This window comes from Anomalospiza imberbis, chromosome 26 (assembly GCF_031753505.1).
Source record: "Anomalospiza imberbis isolate Cuckoo-Finch-1a 21T00152 chromosome 26, ASM3175350v1, whole genome shotgun sequence".
NCBI lineage: Eukaryota > Metazoa > Chordata > Aves > Passeriformes > Viduidae > Anomalospiza > Anomalospiza imberbis.
In genome coordinates, this window is record NC_089706.1 from 6222270 (window position 1) to 6235593 (window position 13324).

At 56.5% G+C, this 13324-nt stretch overlaps 1 protein-coding gene across 1 annotated transcript; it reads left to right on the forward strand.

Moving 5' to 3' along the window:
- Window positions 1-1690: 1690 nt before the first annotated feature.
- Window positions 1691-13009, forward strand: LAD1 (ladinin 1). The gene is made up of 10 exons (XM_068173092.1): window positions 1691-2357; window positions 5451-5591; window positions 6885-7371; window positions 7780-7923; window positions 8640-8689; window positions 9416-9488; window positions 9844-9975; window positions 10331-10420; window positions 11532-11609; window positions 11928-13009. The coding sequence occupies exons 1-10, from the start codon at window positions 2320-2322 to the stop codon at window positions 11934-11936; spliced, it is 1242 nt and encodes a 413-aa protein (XP_068029193.1). The 5' UTR covers window positions 1691-2319; the 3' UTR covers window positions 11937-13009.
- The last annotated feature ends 315 nt before the right edge of the window (window positions 13010-13324 follow it).

The window sequence follows — 13324 nt, forward strand, 5'->3', positions numbered from 1 at the left end:
AGCCTATGGATAAGGGTGACCTGGGAGACAAGCATTTCCCTGGGTTTCCAGAAGCAAAGACCTTTAAGACAAGCACAGTTCAGAGGGAAAGTCCAAACAGAGCTAAGTAATCAACCAGCAGAGAGGAAACAGCAGTGAGATAACAAACTGCTGATAATTCCTGCGATTTTGTCACAGCAGAGGGGAAGACTGGTGATGCAGACATAGAGAAAGATCTGGCAGCACTTGGAGTTTGGGATAAAGGAGGTTTAGAGGGGCATGAAGTGACACACAGGGGAAAAATCCATGAAGCATGACTTCATCTATGAGCTGAGGGGCTCTGGGCTGGCTTTACCTCCTTGGGAGTGAAATTTTGGGGTTATGGTGGACATGAAAAGATGTGAGGAACATCAGGGAAAACAGGAGCTCCATGGCAGCAAAGATCTCCAGACATGAGAGGTCAATGCTTTGTGCTGCTGTACAGCCCAGCAGGATTCATCCAAGATAAAGGAGGAGATTCCCAGCACTGGGGAATAGGCCTTGGGAACTTCTTGCTGAAGGATATTTTCTCCTCTGACCATTTTCCTGGGTTTGAGGGAAACGGGGCAAACCCATGGAGGAGAAACCCTCTGAGGGATCTTGAATAAAGAGGAAACTGTTCAGCTTCAAAGGTTTCTGAGCTGCAAATAAAGCCCCAGGAAGGGGCAAGTGTCAGTGAGGGGGCGAGTGTCAGCCAGGCTCATCCTCTGACTAATCCCCAGGCACTAAATGCCCATCTAGAATTTCTTCAACTTAATAACCAGAGGAATTGCAGACTGGGAGGTTTTATATTCCTTTGCTGTGTAGATCCTAGCTGGGGGTGTTCTTTCACTGCCACGTTCAGTCTAATCCTTTGGAAAACCCCGCTAAGTCCTGTGCTCCAGTGCTGTCCTTTGGCAATGAGTTTTGTGAGCGCCGTGCATTAATCACAGAGTTTTTATTGCTCTAGAGGAGCTGCTGATGCTGGACTGCTATATATAGTCTGTCAGCAATTAGCAGGATGCTTGCAAGGTTATTTAAGTAATTTTTTTCCCTTATGCCACAACTAACTGAATTCTCTGTGTATATGAAAACACTTGAAAGATGAGCGATTACTGCAAGAAGAAAGAAGAGCAGAGAGCGAGCCCTGCTTGGAGCGGGCGGCTCGTTTGACAGGGCTATCTCCTAGAAATGGGCTTTTAATCAGGAACCTTTGATTAAAATCGTTGCTCAGGTCATGGCACACCCCTGTGGGCTGGAAGCATGCAGGGCCAGCCCAGCCTCACAACCAGTTCCTCGGGCTGGTGCAGGGATGGGTCTCACTGGGAGCAGAGGTTGTACTCAAGGGGTCCAGGATGACATTTCCTGCAGGGAATAGTGCCTGGCAGCCCGAGCACTGGGGTTGTGGCCATGCTGTAGGAAAATCCAGAAAGGGACCCAGCTCTGCTGTGCCTGGGTCCCCCATCCTCCCCTAAGACAACCCCCATTCCCCCAGTAAAGGCAGTGACCCCGTGGCTTCACACCTGCCCTTGGTGTAAGGGTGGGCACAGCCAGAGGGGGATGGGTTTGATGGGCTGGGTCCAGGTGCAGGATAAAGCTGGGCACACAGGTCCTCTCTGGCACAGAGCTCCAGTACACAAAAATTGGATCCCGCCATGCCCCAGGCCCCTCCGAGACTCTCTGAGTGCTCACTGCTGCACAAAGCTCGAGAATGAGAAGACCTTGACAGCTCCATTCGAGACATCTAGAAAGGGTTGGAAGGAGCAGGGGACCCTCCCAAGCTCTTTGGAAAGGGCTGGACTGCGCCCAGCCGGAGGTGTTTAATGACTGTTTTGGATCCCCGGGAGCCAACCTCCTCCCACTCGGCCCGGGGTAATTCACCTCCTCCGCCGGGCTGCCGGAGTTGTTGACTGGTGGATTGTGGCTGGTAGAACAGGTTCTCTGCAGGGAGTTGTCTCCGAAACCCTGGGAGACGTGGATGGCCCGAGCCGCGGGTCCCGGCTCGGAGCCTGGCAGCGAGGAGGGCTCTGGTTTTGCGTGGCACTGCTGGGCAGGGCGGCTCTCGCCCCGCGCCGCTGGCACACAAATCACAGCCCTGCCTGTGTCAGGTAGATAAGGAACCATGTGATGCAGCTGGTGGGAGCAGGAGGCTGGCAGGGTAAAGGTGCACAGGGAAATAACCTTGCAGGGAGTTCCTCCCTCCCTCCTTCCCTTCTCGGGGAGCAGTCTCCGGGCAGCGCTGATCGCCGCGGCTCCCACGGCACCTTGGCCTGGATGCCTGCTCAGGTTCCGGGGCCTCTCTGAAACTCCCGGGTGGCAGGAATGTCCTTTAGCAGAAGGAACTGGTCCGATCTCTCCAGGTAAGTGCCGTGGATTAATGCTTAACCCTTCCCATCGCCGGCAGGGAGGGGTGAGGGTGGGCTGCTGGTGGCCGAAGGGGCTTGGGGAGGATGGGAGGAGGGGGCAGCTGCCCTGGGGGTGTTTGTTGTTTGCAGGGGTGAATGCCAGCCCCACGAGAGCGCGGAGCTGCTGGGGTTTCTTGTGGCTGGGCAAGATCAGAGGCGTTTTTGTTTCTGCTGCCTGGGGAAGCTGAGCCAGGCACAGGAAAATTACCTGGATAAGCATTCTCGCCCCATGCTGGATACATTTTGGGTCTGTTTTGCCTTTCTTTGGGGAACAGACTACCTGAGACTATTTCCAGACTTGCTCTGAGCTGGCTGGGGGCGTTTCCCCTCCCCCATGCCCATGCAGCCCCTGGGTGTGTGTCCTGCGGACACCGCAGCCCATCCTGTGCTGAGCAAGCCCTGATTCAGCGGCACTGACTGAGCAATCCCTGAGCAATCCCCGCAGCACCGCCAGCTCCCTCGGCCTTCCCAAAGACTGCTCCAGAGTAGGGGAGGCTCCTGGGCACCCTGGGGTGGGTCAGGCGCTCACACAAGGCTGGGGTGAGGTGGGATCAGCCCTGACCCCCTGCAGACCCCAGGGGAGCCCTGCCAGCCTTGGCTCTGCGGGAGCGGTGATGGAAACTCACAGAGCCACGCTGTCCCACAAATCAGAGCAGGAACCCTGGCCCAAGTGGATGTTATGGCTCCGAGACTTAATTGCAAATCTCAGTACCAGGTGTAAGAAAGGGAAGTTTACAGAATCCCAGAATGGTTTGGGTTGGAAGGGACCTCAAATCCCATCCAGTTCCACCGCCTGCCATGGACAAGGACACCTTCTACTATCCCAGCCTGACCTTGGACACTTCCATGGATCCAGAGGCAGCCACAGCTGCTCTGGGCACTCTGTGCCTGGGCCTCCCCACTCTCACTGTGAAAAACTTCCTTATTTTACTGGAGACCGCACTGCTCGGAGGCTACTAGCTCTCAGCTGCCTCTGGGGACAGATCCAGAGGCCACTCCAGCCCTGTCCAGATCCATCTCCCCTGAGCCACGGACCTACCCCAACACCAGCCCAGCTGGGTCCTGCACCCCGTGTGCTTCACAACCCCAAAGGCATTTCCTGAGCTCTCCTGAGATGAGGCAGCACAGAAACAGCAGAAGTGTCAGAAATCTCTGCACTAATCATTGACAGGGCAGGAGAGGACAAGGCAGGGACACTTGCCAAAGTTTTTTACTTATCTCTTTGAGTTAAAAAAGGCAAGACAGCGAAAAATAAATCCCTCTTTGAAAAGAGGAGGGAAATATTGACAGAGCAAATCCATAGCCTGATGGGTGGATCGCTTAATTACAAATAACGAGGAGCTGCCTGTGGATAGTGCCAGGCTTTGTGCTGCCTCAGAAGGAGCCGCGGTAATTCAAGGCAGGAAAATCCTATTTTCACTTCGAAGGAGACTGTAAAATCAAAGTACCCGGTCGTCGTGAGGCTTTAGGCCGGCATTAGTGCTCTGTGCTGTCACTGCTCGAGGGACAGGAGTGCAGAGGCCCCGGGATGTGTGTCCCCCGACCCGGGAGCCTGCCGCTGGGACGTGTGCGCAGGGATCGCTGCCCGGAGAGCGCCGGGGCTGTGCAAACACGGCCGGGCTGTCCCGGCTGGGGATGCTCCCTGGGCACATCCCAGCCTTCGCCAGCCCCGTCTGTCCCGGTACCGAGCGTGGCATCGGAGCCCGGCCGGAGCTCCCCAGCCGTGGGTCCGATTGCTGCTGGGGCTGTTCGGCGGTGGGGTGAGCGGAGGGCAGGGCAGGGCAGCAGAGCCCGGCGCTGCCCTGTCCCCAGCCCGGCCTGTCCCCAGCCCCGAGCTCTCGGCCGGGTCCGGGCGCCCTTCGCGCTCCGCTGGCCCCGCCGCGCTCCCGCCTGCCCGAGCAGGAAGAACAGAAGCCGCAAACACTCGCGGGGGGTAAAGCGGTTTAATTTATGACCGGCTGCGATTACTCAGTAACTCGGAACCAGCCGCGAGTCCTCGCTCGCTTTAACGCGGCCCTGCCCCTCTGACTTTCGCTAAAAGTCAAATTCATGGCAAAGCCTGAGCCTGGCCGGAGGTGGGATGAGGTTCTGGCACGGACCCTGAGCAGGGAGGCTCTGTTGGGGTGCCGGGAGCTCCGTGGGGTTCCCTGCAGTGTTTGTGGCTGATTGAGGGCTCATGTTGGGGCAGATGAACCTGACTCTGAAAAGCTCCATCCAGCCAATAAAAATATTTTCCAACACATTTCATGCACCAGTACAGAGGGTGGGCAGCTTTGGCACAAAGAAAGAATGGCAGAGCTGGTGTTTTCCAGACAACATTTTATTCCAAGTGGCATTTTATTAAAACAAAACCCCAAAAAGAAAAAAAAAAAAAAAAAAAAAAACCAAAAAAAACCCAAAAAAACCCCAAACACATTTGGCTTGTGCAAAATAAAATGCTTAAAGATTATTCCAAACCTTGTCTTTTTGGCTCAGTCTGTGGTTATAAACAATTCTCAGTCCAGGCACATGCAGGGGGGAAGAGAAGCTGCCAGCCCCATCCCCAGGCAGAACCTCTCAGCAGTTGCCTTCAGCCTCTGATACTTTGCATTTGAGGCTTTTTGCTCTATAATAATTAAGTTGTCATCACCACAGCCTGGTTTTGGCCTAAAATCTTGTGCCATAGTGGTTACCCTTCCAGTTTGTGTGGGTGAGATCTCTGTGGTAGCTCAAGGGTTCTGGTCTGGCTGAGTTACAGGTTCAATATCCTTCCCCTGCAAGGTTTGCTTAATCCAGGGACTCCTTTGAAATGAGTGCTCCCCCCAGCAGGAGAAAATAGGAGTTGGGAAGTCAAGTGCTTGCTTTGAGAAGGGCCTGCATCAGCTGGGTGGAGTGAGAGCACTTTGGGGCACTTGGCTCGTGCTGGCCTCGCTCTCCTCCAGCAAGGTGACTTCTGTCAGCCCTTGGCCTTGCCCAGGGTGTAGCAGTTCCTTTCTTGTCTGGCACCAGGGCTTCAGGGTGCCCATGCAGGACAAGCATCCCCACGTCCTTGTGTTTCTTCCCAAACAGCCTGGCCAGGCAGAGGACCCTGGAGGATGAGGAAGAGCAGCAGAGAGAGCGCCGGCGAAGGCACCGGAGCCTGCTGTCATCCACATCCACGGATGAGGAACCTGCCAGCCCTGCCAAGGACACCAGCCCAGCTTCCAGCAGGTCTGTGGGGTCCTGCTGCCATTGGCCTCGCTCCTGACAGCGGGCCCTGGCAGCTGCTGCTGCGGGCGGCTCCTGGCTGAGGGAGGGCTCAGCTGTGGGAAGAGCTGTGCTCCAGCCAGCAGCCCTCGGGAGGAGGGATGGGCTCCCAGGAGGAGCACAAGGGGGGAGCCTCTCGGGTGGGCTCCCCACGGCACAGGAGCCCGAGTGCTGCGGGAGGGCTGGTGCCAGGGCCGAGCTCAGGATGGTGCTGCAGGTGGGATCTGCAGCAGGTAAGGGGTGCCCAGCTCTGCAGGGCGGGAGAGCAGAGCAGGCAGAGCCTGGCTGGCTGTGCTGCCCCTCTGAACCTCACAGTGACGCTGTGGCACCTTTGCTGAAGTGGGGATCTGACCCAAGGGCTTTCCAGTGGTGCTTCCAAAGTCCCTGGCTGCAGGGAGCTGGGGTTTGGACGTACTCTGGGACCAGGCTGCCCTTACACAACCTGACTCACTCGCTGAATTGATTCTGGAAGTGTCCAGGATTTAGGTGGTTTGTGTCTGCAGTGAGGCTCCCACTCCAGAGGTGTTCCTGTGTTTCAGACAGGATGGAGTCAGGATGCTTGGGCGGGATATGGGGTGGAGGGGGGCTGGGCGTGACTACAATGAACCAGGTGGGAAGGACAAGTTCCTCTTCCCCGGTGCTGACACAGGCTGGCCGTGTGGTGATTGCAGTTCAGGAGGAGGGCAAATGTTATCCCATCTCCTCCCCAATCCTGGGAGTGTGCAGACACAGCCTGCCAGGTGTCCTTCTGCCCCTTCCCAGGCTTTTGCCTGTTTGCCTGGGGGAAGGAGGGGAAACAGCTTTTCACAGGTCATGTTGGGACTGTGGGTGGACCTGCCAGAACAGATTGACTTCCAATCAACACTTCCCACTTTAAATTGGTGGGATTTTTCCTCCAGTGAAGAGTCACAGCCACACTTATCCAGCAGCAGACCCAGCACACTGCCCTGAGGCTGGATCTCCTTTGTACAGGACTTGGTGGGTGCTGGTGTCCTGGGATGAGGCTGCAGAAATGCTCCATCTCTACAACAGAAAGGAAAAAAAAAAAAGAATTTTAATCCAAACTTTTTCTCAGACAGCTGAGCTGGGGTGATGGGGATCAGAGTGGCTGCAAGCCTTGGTCTGCAGGGAGGACTCCAGGATGTTTGTGGGATTTTTATGTCCCTATCCAGAGCCTTTTGCCTCACTTGCAGCATGAAATCCACCCCTCTAACCCCAGGTGCTGAGGTTGTCATCCCATGTTGTCCCTGTTCCTAGACCTTCATCCCTGGTGAAGCCGCAGTCTCCAGAGGATGGGGAGGAGCGAAAGCTCTCAGAGGTGCAGAAGACACGAGAAGGGAGAAGGACGAGGTGCCTCCCACCTGTGTCCGAAAAGCCGAGGCAAGAGAAGGAGCAGAAGGAGCCAGGAGTAGGAGAAAGCTGCCCAGAGACAGAGCCACAGCCCCGTGGGAGGCAGGAGAGCAGCCGGGCTGCAGAGCGGGCTCAGGAGGCGGCCAAGGGCAGAGGGGACCCGCCAGGAGACAAGAACCTGGAGCCAGCCTCCGAGAGGAAGGTGGTGGTGAGGGCACGGCTCCAGGACAAAGACCAAGGAGTGCAGACTCCTCAGGGGGAGCAGAGGAAGGAGGCCAAGGAGCCGCCAGAGGTGGGGAGCTGCCGGCTCCGCGAGGTGAAGATCCTCACCAGGGTGGGGAACCACAGCACAGAAGAGAAAACCTCAGTGGTGTCCTCATCTCTGGAGCAGCAGGTAGGCAGGAGTGGATGGGGCACCAGGCCTCGGGGGGAAAGGTCCTGGGTGCTGGGAGGACCAGAGAAAGACACAGCCCAAAAGTACCAGGAGGGAAATGGAACCCGAAGGATTTTGAGGAAGGTTTTTCTGAGAGCTGCAAAGCACAAGCTGGTGGACGGGGTCCCACCACCTCCTTCCCCTCCCTGGTGTGTGCTGTCCTGATCACCTTCTCCAGCAAGTCCTGCTTCATGGTGGCACTGAAGGGCTGTTTGGGACTCTGTATGTCCAGCGGAGACAGGAAAGGTTTGGAGGATTTTGATCTCAAACTCCAGCCTCCAACCCAGTTCCCACCCTGTCTGCTCACCTCCTGCACCTCAGTCCTCTCTGCAGGCTCTGCAGGGATGCATCTGAGATCTTTTCCCTCAGCAGCCATCCAGGAACCCCTCAAAGCAGGTAATCCAGCTGTCCCCTCCCCGAGATGAACCTGCAGAAAAGCCAGACCCTTCTCCAACTCACGTCACCTTCAGCAGCTCCATCCGACGGGCCAGCCCCAGAACCGTCTCCTTTAGGGTAAGAGCTAAAGCAGGTGGGGAAAGGATTCTGTTGAGGCAGTGGAGGATGGGGGGAAGGAAGGATTGCGTTGGCCTCTGGATTATGTGGGCAGAACTTGTTCCTAGAAGTGTGTTCAAAACTTACCCTTGGTCTGGGCACTGCAGTCCTGCTTCCCTCTTCCCCCCGTTTTCCTCCTCATGTCTGACTGAAGGCTTGTGAGGATGAACATGTCCAGTTCTTCCACCTTGTGCTGGCCAGAAAACTTACGGGAAGCGATGAGAAAACAGGCAACTCATTGTCCTCAGAATTTCCAGAGCCACAGGAATTGCCATCCACCTTCCAGCCTTTCCAGTCTTATGTGAAAGCACAGGATAAAAATAACATCCATCCTCCCTCTCATCCCATGTTACAGTCTGAGAATATATTTCATTTCAAAAGAGATCTCTGGAATAAAGTGATTGAAGAGGCTGGGAAAGCCAAGAACTGTCAAGATCATCCCTGCTGCAAGTCAGGGCTGACTGGCTACACTTGATTGACTTCCATGAGGCTTTACTGGGAATAAAACTGTTATCACCATAATGTATCTATAGTCTGGGGAGCTTTGAGATATGAGATAAGCTCTGGTGTGGGTGCAAATGGAGCTTTCCTGGGGGAGATCAGTGAGATAGTGTCTCCCATGCTTATCTTGGATAACCAGAGTTCACTGTAGGATCTCCTCTCCTTGTCTCTTCCAGATCATCTCCAAGAAGCAGAAAGAAGAGAGCCAAAGCCCTCTCACAAGGAGGTCAGCACCTTTCGTCGTGTTGCTTTGTTCCTGCTGGGCAGGAATGGCCATCCTTTGTTTTCCAAGGGAGGAGGAGGTGCTGGGGCCTGACAGGCCTGGCACAGATCTGGACATTGGTCCCCAGCTTTCGGGAGTGGATGGGCAGTGATGCTTGGCAGGGGGCAGGACAATGTCCAATGTGCAGCTTGCATCTGAATGAGATCCTGGAACCACAGAACGGTTTGGGTTCCAAGGGACCCTAAAGATCTCATTCGAACCCCTGCCATGGGCAGGAACATCCTCCACTGTCCCAGGTTGCTCCAATATCCCCCAGCAAGCCCCCACTTCTCTGGGGTCATGTAGTTCCATGTTGGTGCTTGGGTCTGCACAGGTCCCATCCATGGGGACATCAAAACAGGTCCGTGAGCAGCCTGACAGCGACCAGATCAAGGGATCCTCCACCCCACCTTGGGCAGGTGCATGCTGTAGGCAGAGCCACACTGACACTGGGACAATGCAGTTCAGAGCTGGCAGAGCTAACCCAGGGCAGGCTGAGGAGCTCCGAGATATTTCAGTGTTCAGTGTGGCCCTGGAAAGGCAGGGACACCCAGATGATGTAGGACCCAGACAGATGCAGGAGTGCCTGGGTGGGACAGGGCCGTCTCCTGCCAAGTGCAGCTCCCCAGGACCCTGGGCTGATCCCAGGAGATCTTGGGGGAGCTGGTTTCAACTCTTCTTCTTCCTCAGTGCGAGTCTGAGGATCCCAGGCAGCAACAGCACCATTGGGGAGAAGCTGGAAAAGTACAACTCGGCTGTGCAGGTACCCAGGGCCCTTGGCAGAGCCAGGCAGGGGTGGGAGAGATGTGTGGGGAGGCATAGAGGGGTGGCCTGGAGCTGAGTGGGGAGGGCCTGAGCTGCACCAAATACCAGAGCTGATGGGGATGAAGGAGATGGTCCCAGGCAGGAAAAGGGATTGGCCTCAGGGTTTTAGGAGCAGGGACCCTTGGAGGGGGTCTGGGGATGCTGTGGTCCATTGGAGGAAGCAGTGCACAAGGCTGTGAGCTGGTGATGGGCAGGAGGGGACCAGACACCAAGGAGCTCAGGATATGAGCCAGAAGCTGGACTTCTCATCCCGGGATGCAGCACAGTCCTGCTGACACCCCTCTCTCTCCCAGCGCTCGGAGGGGGTGAAATCCTCCGTGCCTGCCCAGAAGAGTCGCCTGCTCTCCTCGGAGGGGGTGGCGAGCAAGCGCAATTTCTTCGAGAGAAGTGCTCCCATCAAGGCGGAGCCGGCGGCTCTCAGGAAGGTGAGGCAGGAGCGGCGCTGAGCGGGGACCTCCGAGCGGGTCTGTGCTGGGGCAGGCACCGGCTTTGGGGCAAATCTTCCCCGCTTTGGATACCAGGCTCAGCCTGGCAGGCTGCTGCAGGGATTGGTGGGAGCTGGGTGCCAGGGCTGCGTTTGGGCACAGGAGCTGCCCCGGCACTGTGTGGGTTCCTGCCGAGCACTGGAATTTGAGGAGCTGGGATGGAGCCAGTGTGTGGGCTGGGCTCTGCCTGCTGCAGCTCCGCTCTGTCTCCTCGTACCCTGGGGACTGGGCCGGGTTACATTCGTGCAGAGGGAGAGCCACTGCTGTAACCCTGGTGTCCCTCTCTGTGCCACAGGACAACCTGAAGATCCCAGGGTCGGTGACATCCCGTATTAATCTGTGGATCAGCCGAGCTCAGGAGCCTGCCAAGGAGGAAAACAGCAAGGTACCAGCTTGTGTCACCCTCAAGTGAGAGCCCGGAGACCAGGCAGTCTCACAGGACATGGTGCTGCACCTTGGGGCAGGATTGAAGGGTGGATGAACCCTTGGCTGAACCTATTAAAGGGTTTGAGAGCAGTTTAGCCAGGTTTGGAGGTCTCAGAGCTGCAGGGCCACCATGATGAGATATCAGGGCTCTACTGGTTGCTGTGTCCTGATTGTGAGCCCAAAATTCCCAAGACAGCTGATTCCAGCCCTTGGTGGGTTGAGGAGGGAGCGGGAGCCAGCTGGGTGCATGTCCCAGGACACGCAGGGGTACCTGACCCTGCCACCCCAGCATGATCCCATCTCTGCCATCCATCTCCTCTGCCTGGATGAGCAGCTCTGCCTGGAGGGCAGTGGGAGAGGAGCTGTGTGCTCAGCCCTTCAGCTCTGAAGGGCTTGGAGACCTGTGTGTGCTTGCAGAGGTCCTGGTGCATGAGGGGTCTGGAGTCATCTGCACCCCCATGTGAAACCAACCCCCCAAAAATAGGGGGTCTTGTGGCTGTGGGTGCAAAGTGCTCAGCCAAGGGGACTCAGAGGTCACCACTTGGCCACCGTGGCTACTCCCTGGACATGTGCAGGAGAGGGACAAGAGAGCCTTTGGCCCCAGGCTTGTTTGGTGTTCTTGGAAAGGAGGGGCTCAGCAGGTCTCACTGCTCACAGCAGGGAGGGCTTTGGCCACTGCTCGTGGCAGCCAACTGGCCCAAGAAGCACAGCTCCAGCCCAGCCCTGAAGTCAGGGAAGGTGAAGCCAGGGAAGGTGAATCCAGGCTGGGCTGGGAGATCAGCACTGCCCAGACGTGTCTGTGCCAGGCAGCTGTGCCAGCAAAGGGTTTGTTCCTGGAGTGACTCCTGGGGAAAGCCTGCAGCTCCTTGATCAGTTCTCCTTTAATAGTGCCTGTTCCACTTCTGTGGCTGGAGCTGCACTAGGCTTTGAGGGTGTCCCCATTCTGAAGCTGGCTGGTTTTACCTGGACAATGTGTCCTTCAAGGTTTGGATACAGTCAGACCAAGGCAAGGCTGCACAAAATGCATGGGGAAAACTTAGTCCTGTCACTTGTGACTCTCCTGTTTGCAGGAAATCCGGAGAATCAACAGCCTGGCAAAGCGAGACGTCTGGATAAAGCAGCCTGGAGACACCTCTGGAGACACCAAGGTAATTATGGAGCTGCTCTGGAACCTGGTGCATCATCTGAGGCAGAGGCAGAGCCAGGATGTAAGGGGAGAGGTGACGTGGGCTAATCAGGACCCTGTGACTTTGGGGAGTCAGCAGGAGGGGACAGCTGGGGGCATCTGTAAGGGAGAGAAGGACTCTGGTCTGGGAGGAGAAGGGACGTGGCCTGTCATGGGATTTAGGGGATGCCTGTCTGCCCCATCCCCTGCTGGGGACAGCCGCTGTCCTGGTTAAAGCAGCTGCATCTGAGGGGGTTGCAGCCTCAGGCACAGCCTCAGTGGTTCCCACTTTCTTTTGCAGTTGCAGTAATACCAGCTGTGGTATCAGACCATCTGGGAAAAACTGGTTTACTCCAAAGACCAAAGCCCAGTCCTACCCAACCGTCCAGCAGCCACTGCCATGAGTCCCCTGTGCCATGTGTGGGTGCAGCCCAGGTCATGGGGTCCTCTGCTTGTGGGATGGGAAGGAAGAAGCCTGGAAGAGTCTCCCTGTGCCCCTAGTCCCCACTCACTGCCTGTCTGTGGGTGTCCAGGCCTACAGGCTCCCCACAGATGCTGAAGGCAAGCTCCTGCCTTGTTTGCCCACCACATTTTGCTGTTCTGTTCCTGATCTCTGCCTGTGCCCCAGAACTGCCCTGGCAAAGGGGATCCCCCACACGGCTCCCTGGCAGCTGGAGGATGTCAGTGGGGCGAGAACCTGCCTGGCTGAGGGAGTTCCAGCTGCACATCCATGGACCATGTCTGTCCCTGCTGCCTGGGGCAGGTAGGGCAAGCAGCTGTCACCCCTGCCAGGCTGTCACTGCCAGAGGAGCCCAACCAGAGGCTGATGTTCACGAAGCTACACGAGTGCTCGAAGATGTCTCATGGAAGAAGGGGGGACTTGGCCCTGGTGTTTCCCTCCACATGCAGCTGAACCAGAGACTTGTCCTTGTCCCTGCCGTCCCCTGCCCCTGCAAGCAGTGACCCTTCATCCAGTGATCCAGGGGAGGGTGAGCTGGCCCTGGCCATGGCCACAGCCCTGTTTGGGGTATTTCACAGAGCTGAGTGCCCTGTGCTGGGCCCCATTTCCCTCTTGTCTTTGCTCCTGAGCCCTTTGCTGCATTCCCATGGCTGCTGAGCCCACCCAGCAGGGATGGGGGATGCTCTTTCGAGGACTTTAGGGTGGCTTTAGGGTGCCATGGGCAAAGGGCTGAAATTCTCCTATTGGGGCCATTCTTTGGGTTTGGGTTGTGCCTTGAGCAACCACTGTGGTGATAAATTCAGTGTGGGAATCTGCTGCTGCCCCTGGAGCTGATCCTGCTTGTCGGGCTTGGGGAAGGACTTGCATTTCTCTGTGCTTTTTTTTTTTTTTTTTTTCTAATAAAAGTTGCTCTTTCTAAGACACTCCTGGTCACCTACTGCTGTTTTGGGACTGGAAACTGTTCCCTTCCCTTCTCCTGACGAGGGGAAAATAGGGAAAGCCCCGAATCAAATGTGTCCTGGGGGATTAAAAACGGACTTTTTCCTTCTCATTGCGGCATCCCGAGGTCGGAGCAGCGGCTGAGGGAGCCGGGTCGGAGCTGCCGGGCAGGGTCTGCTCCTGCACTGGTGACAGCGCTGCCTTATCAGCGTCCCGGCCCCGGTGACAGCTGGGCTGGCTTGTGTCAGCCCCTCGGGCACTCACGTATCTCGGTCCGGAGGGTTTAAAATAGCAAATCT

Coding starts and splice junctions, on each gene's coding strand:
- LAD1 (XM_068173092.1), top strand. CDS start 2,320: ATGTCCTTTAGCAGAAGGAACTGGTCCGATCTCTCCAG. Junction 9,489..9,843: donor AGTACAACTCGGCTGTGCAG/GTACCCAGGGCC, acceptor TCTCTCTCCCAG/CGCTCGGAGGGGGTGAAATC. Junction 10,421..11,531: donor CCAAGGAGGAAAACAGCAAG/GTACCAGCTTGT, acceptor TCCTGTTTGCAG/GAAATCCGGAGAATCAACAG.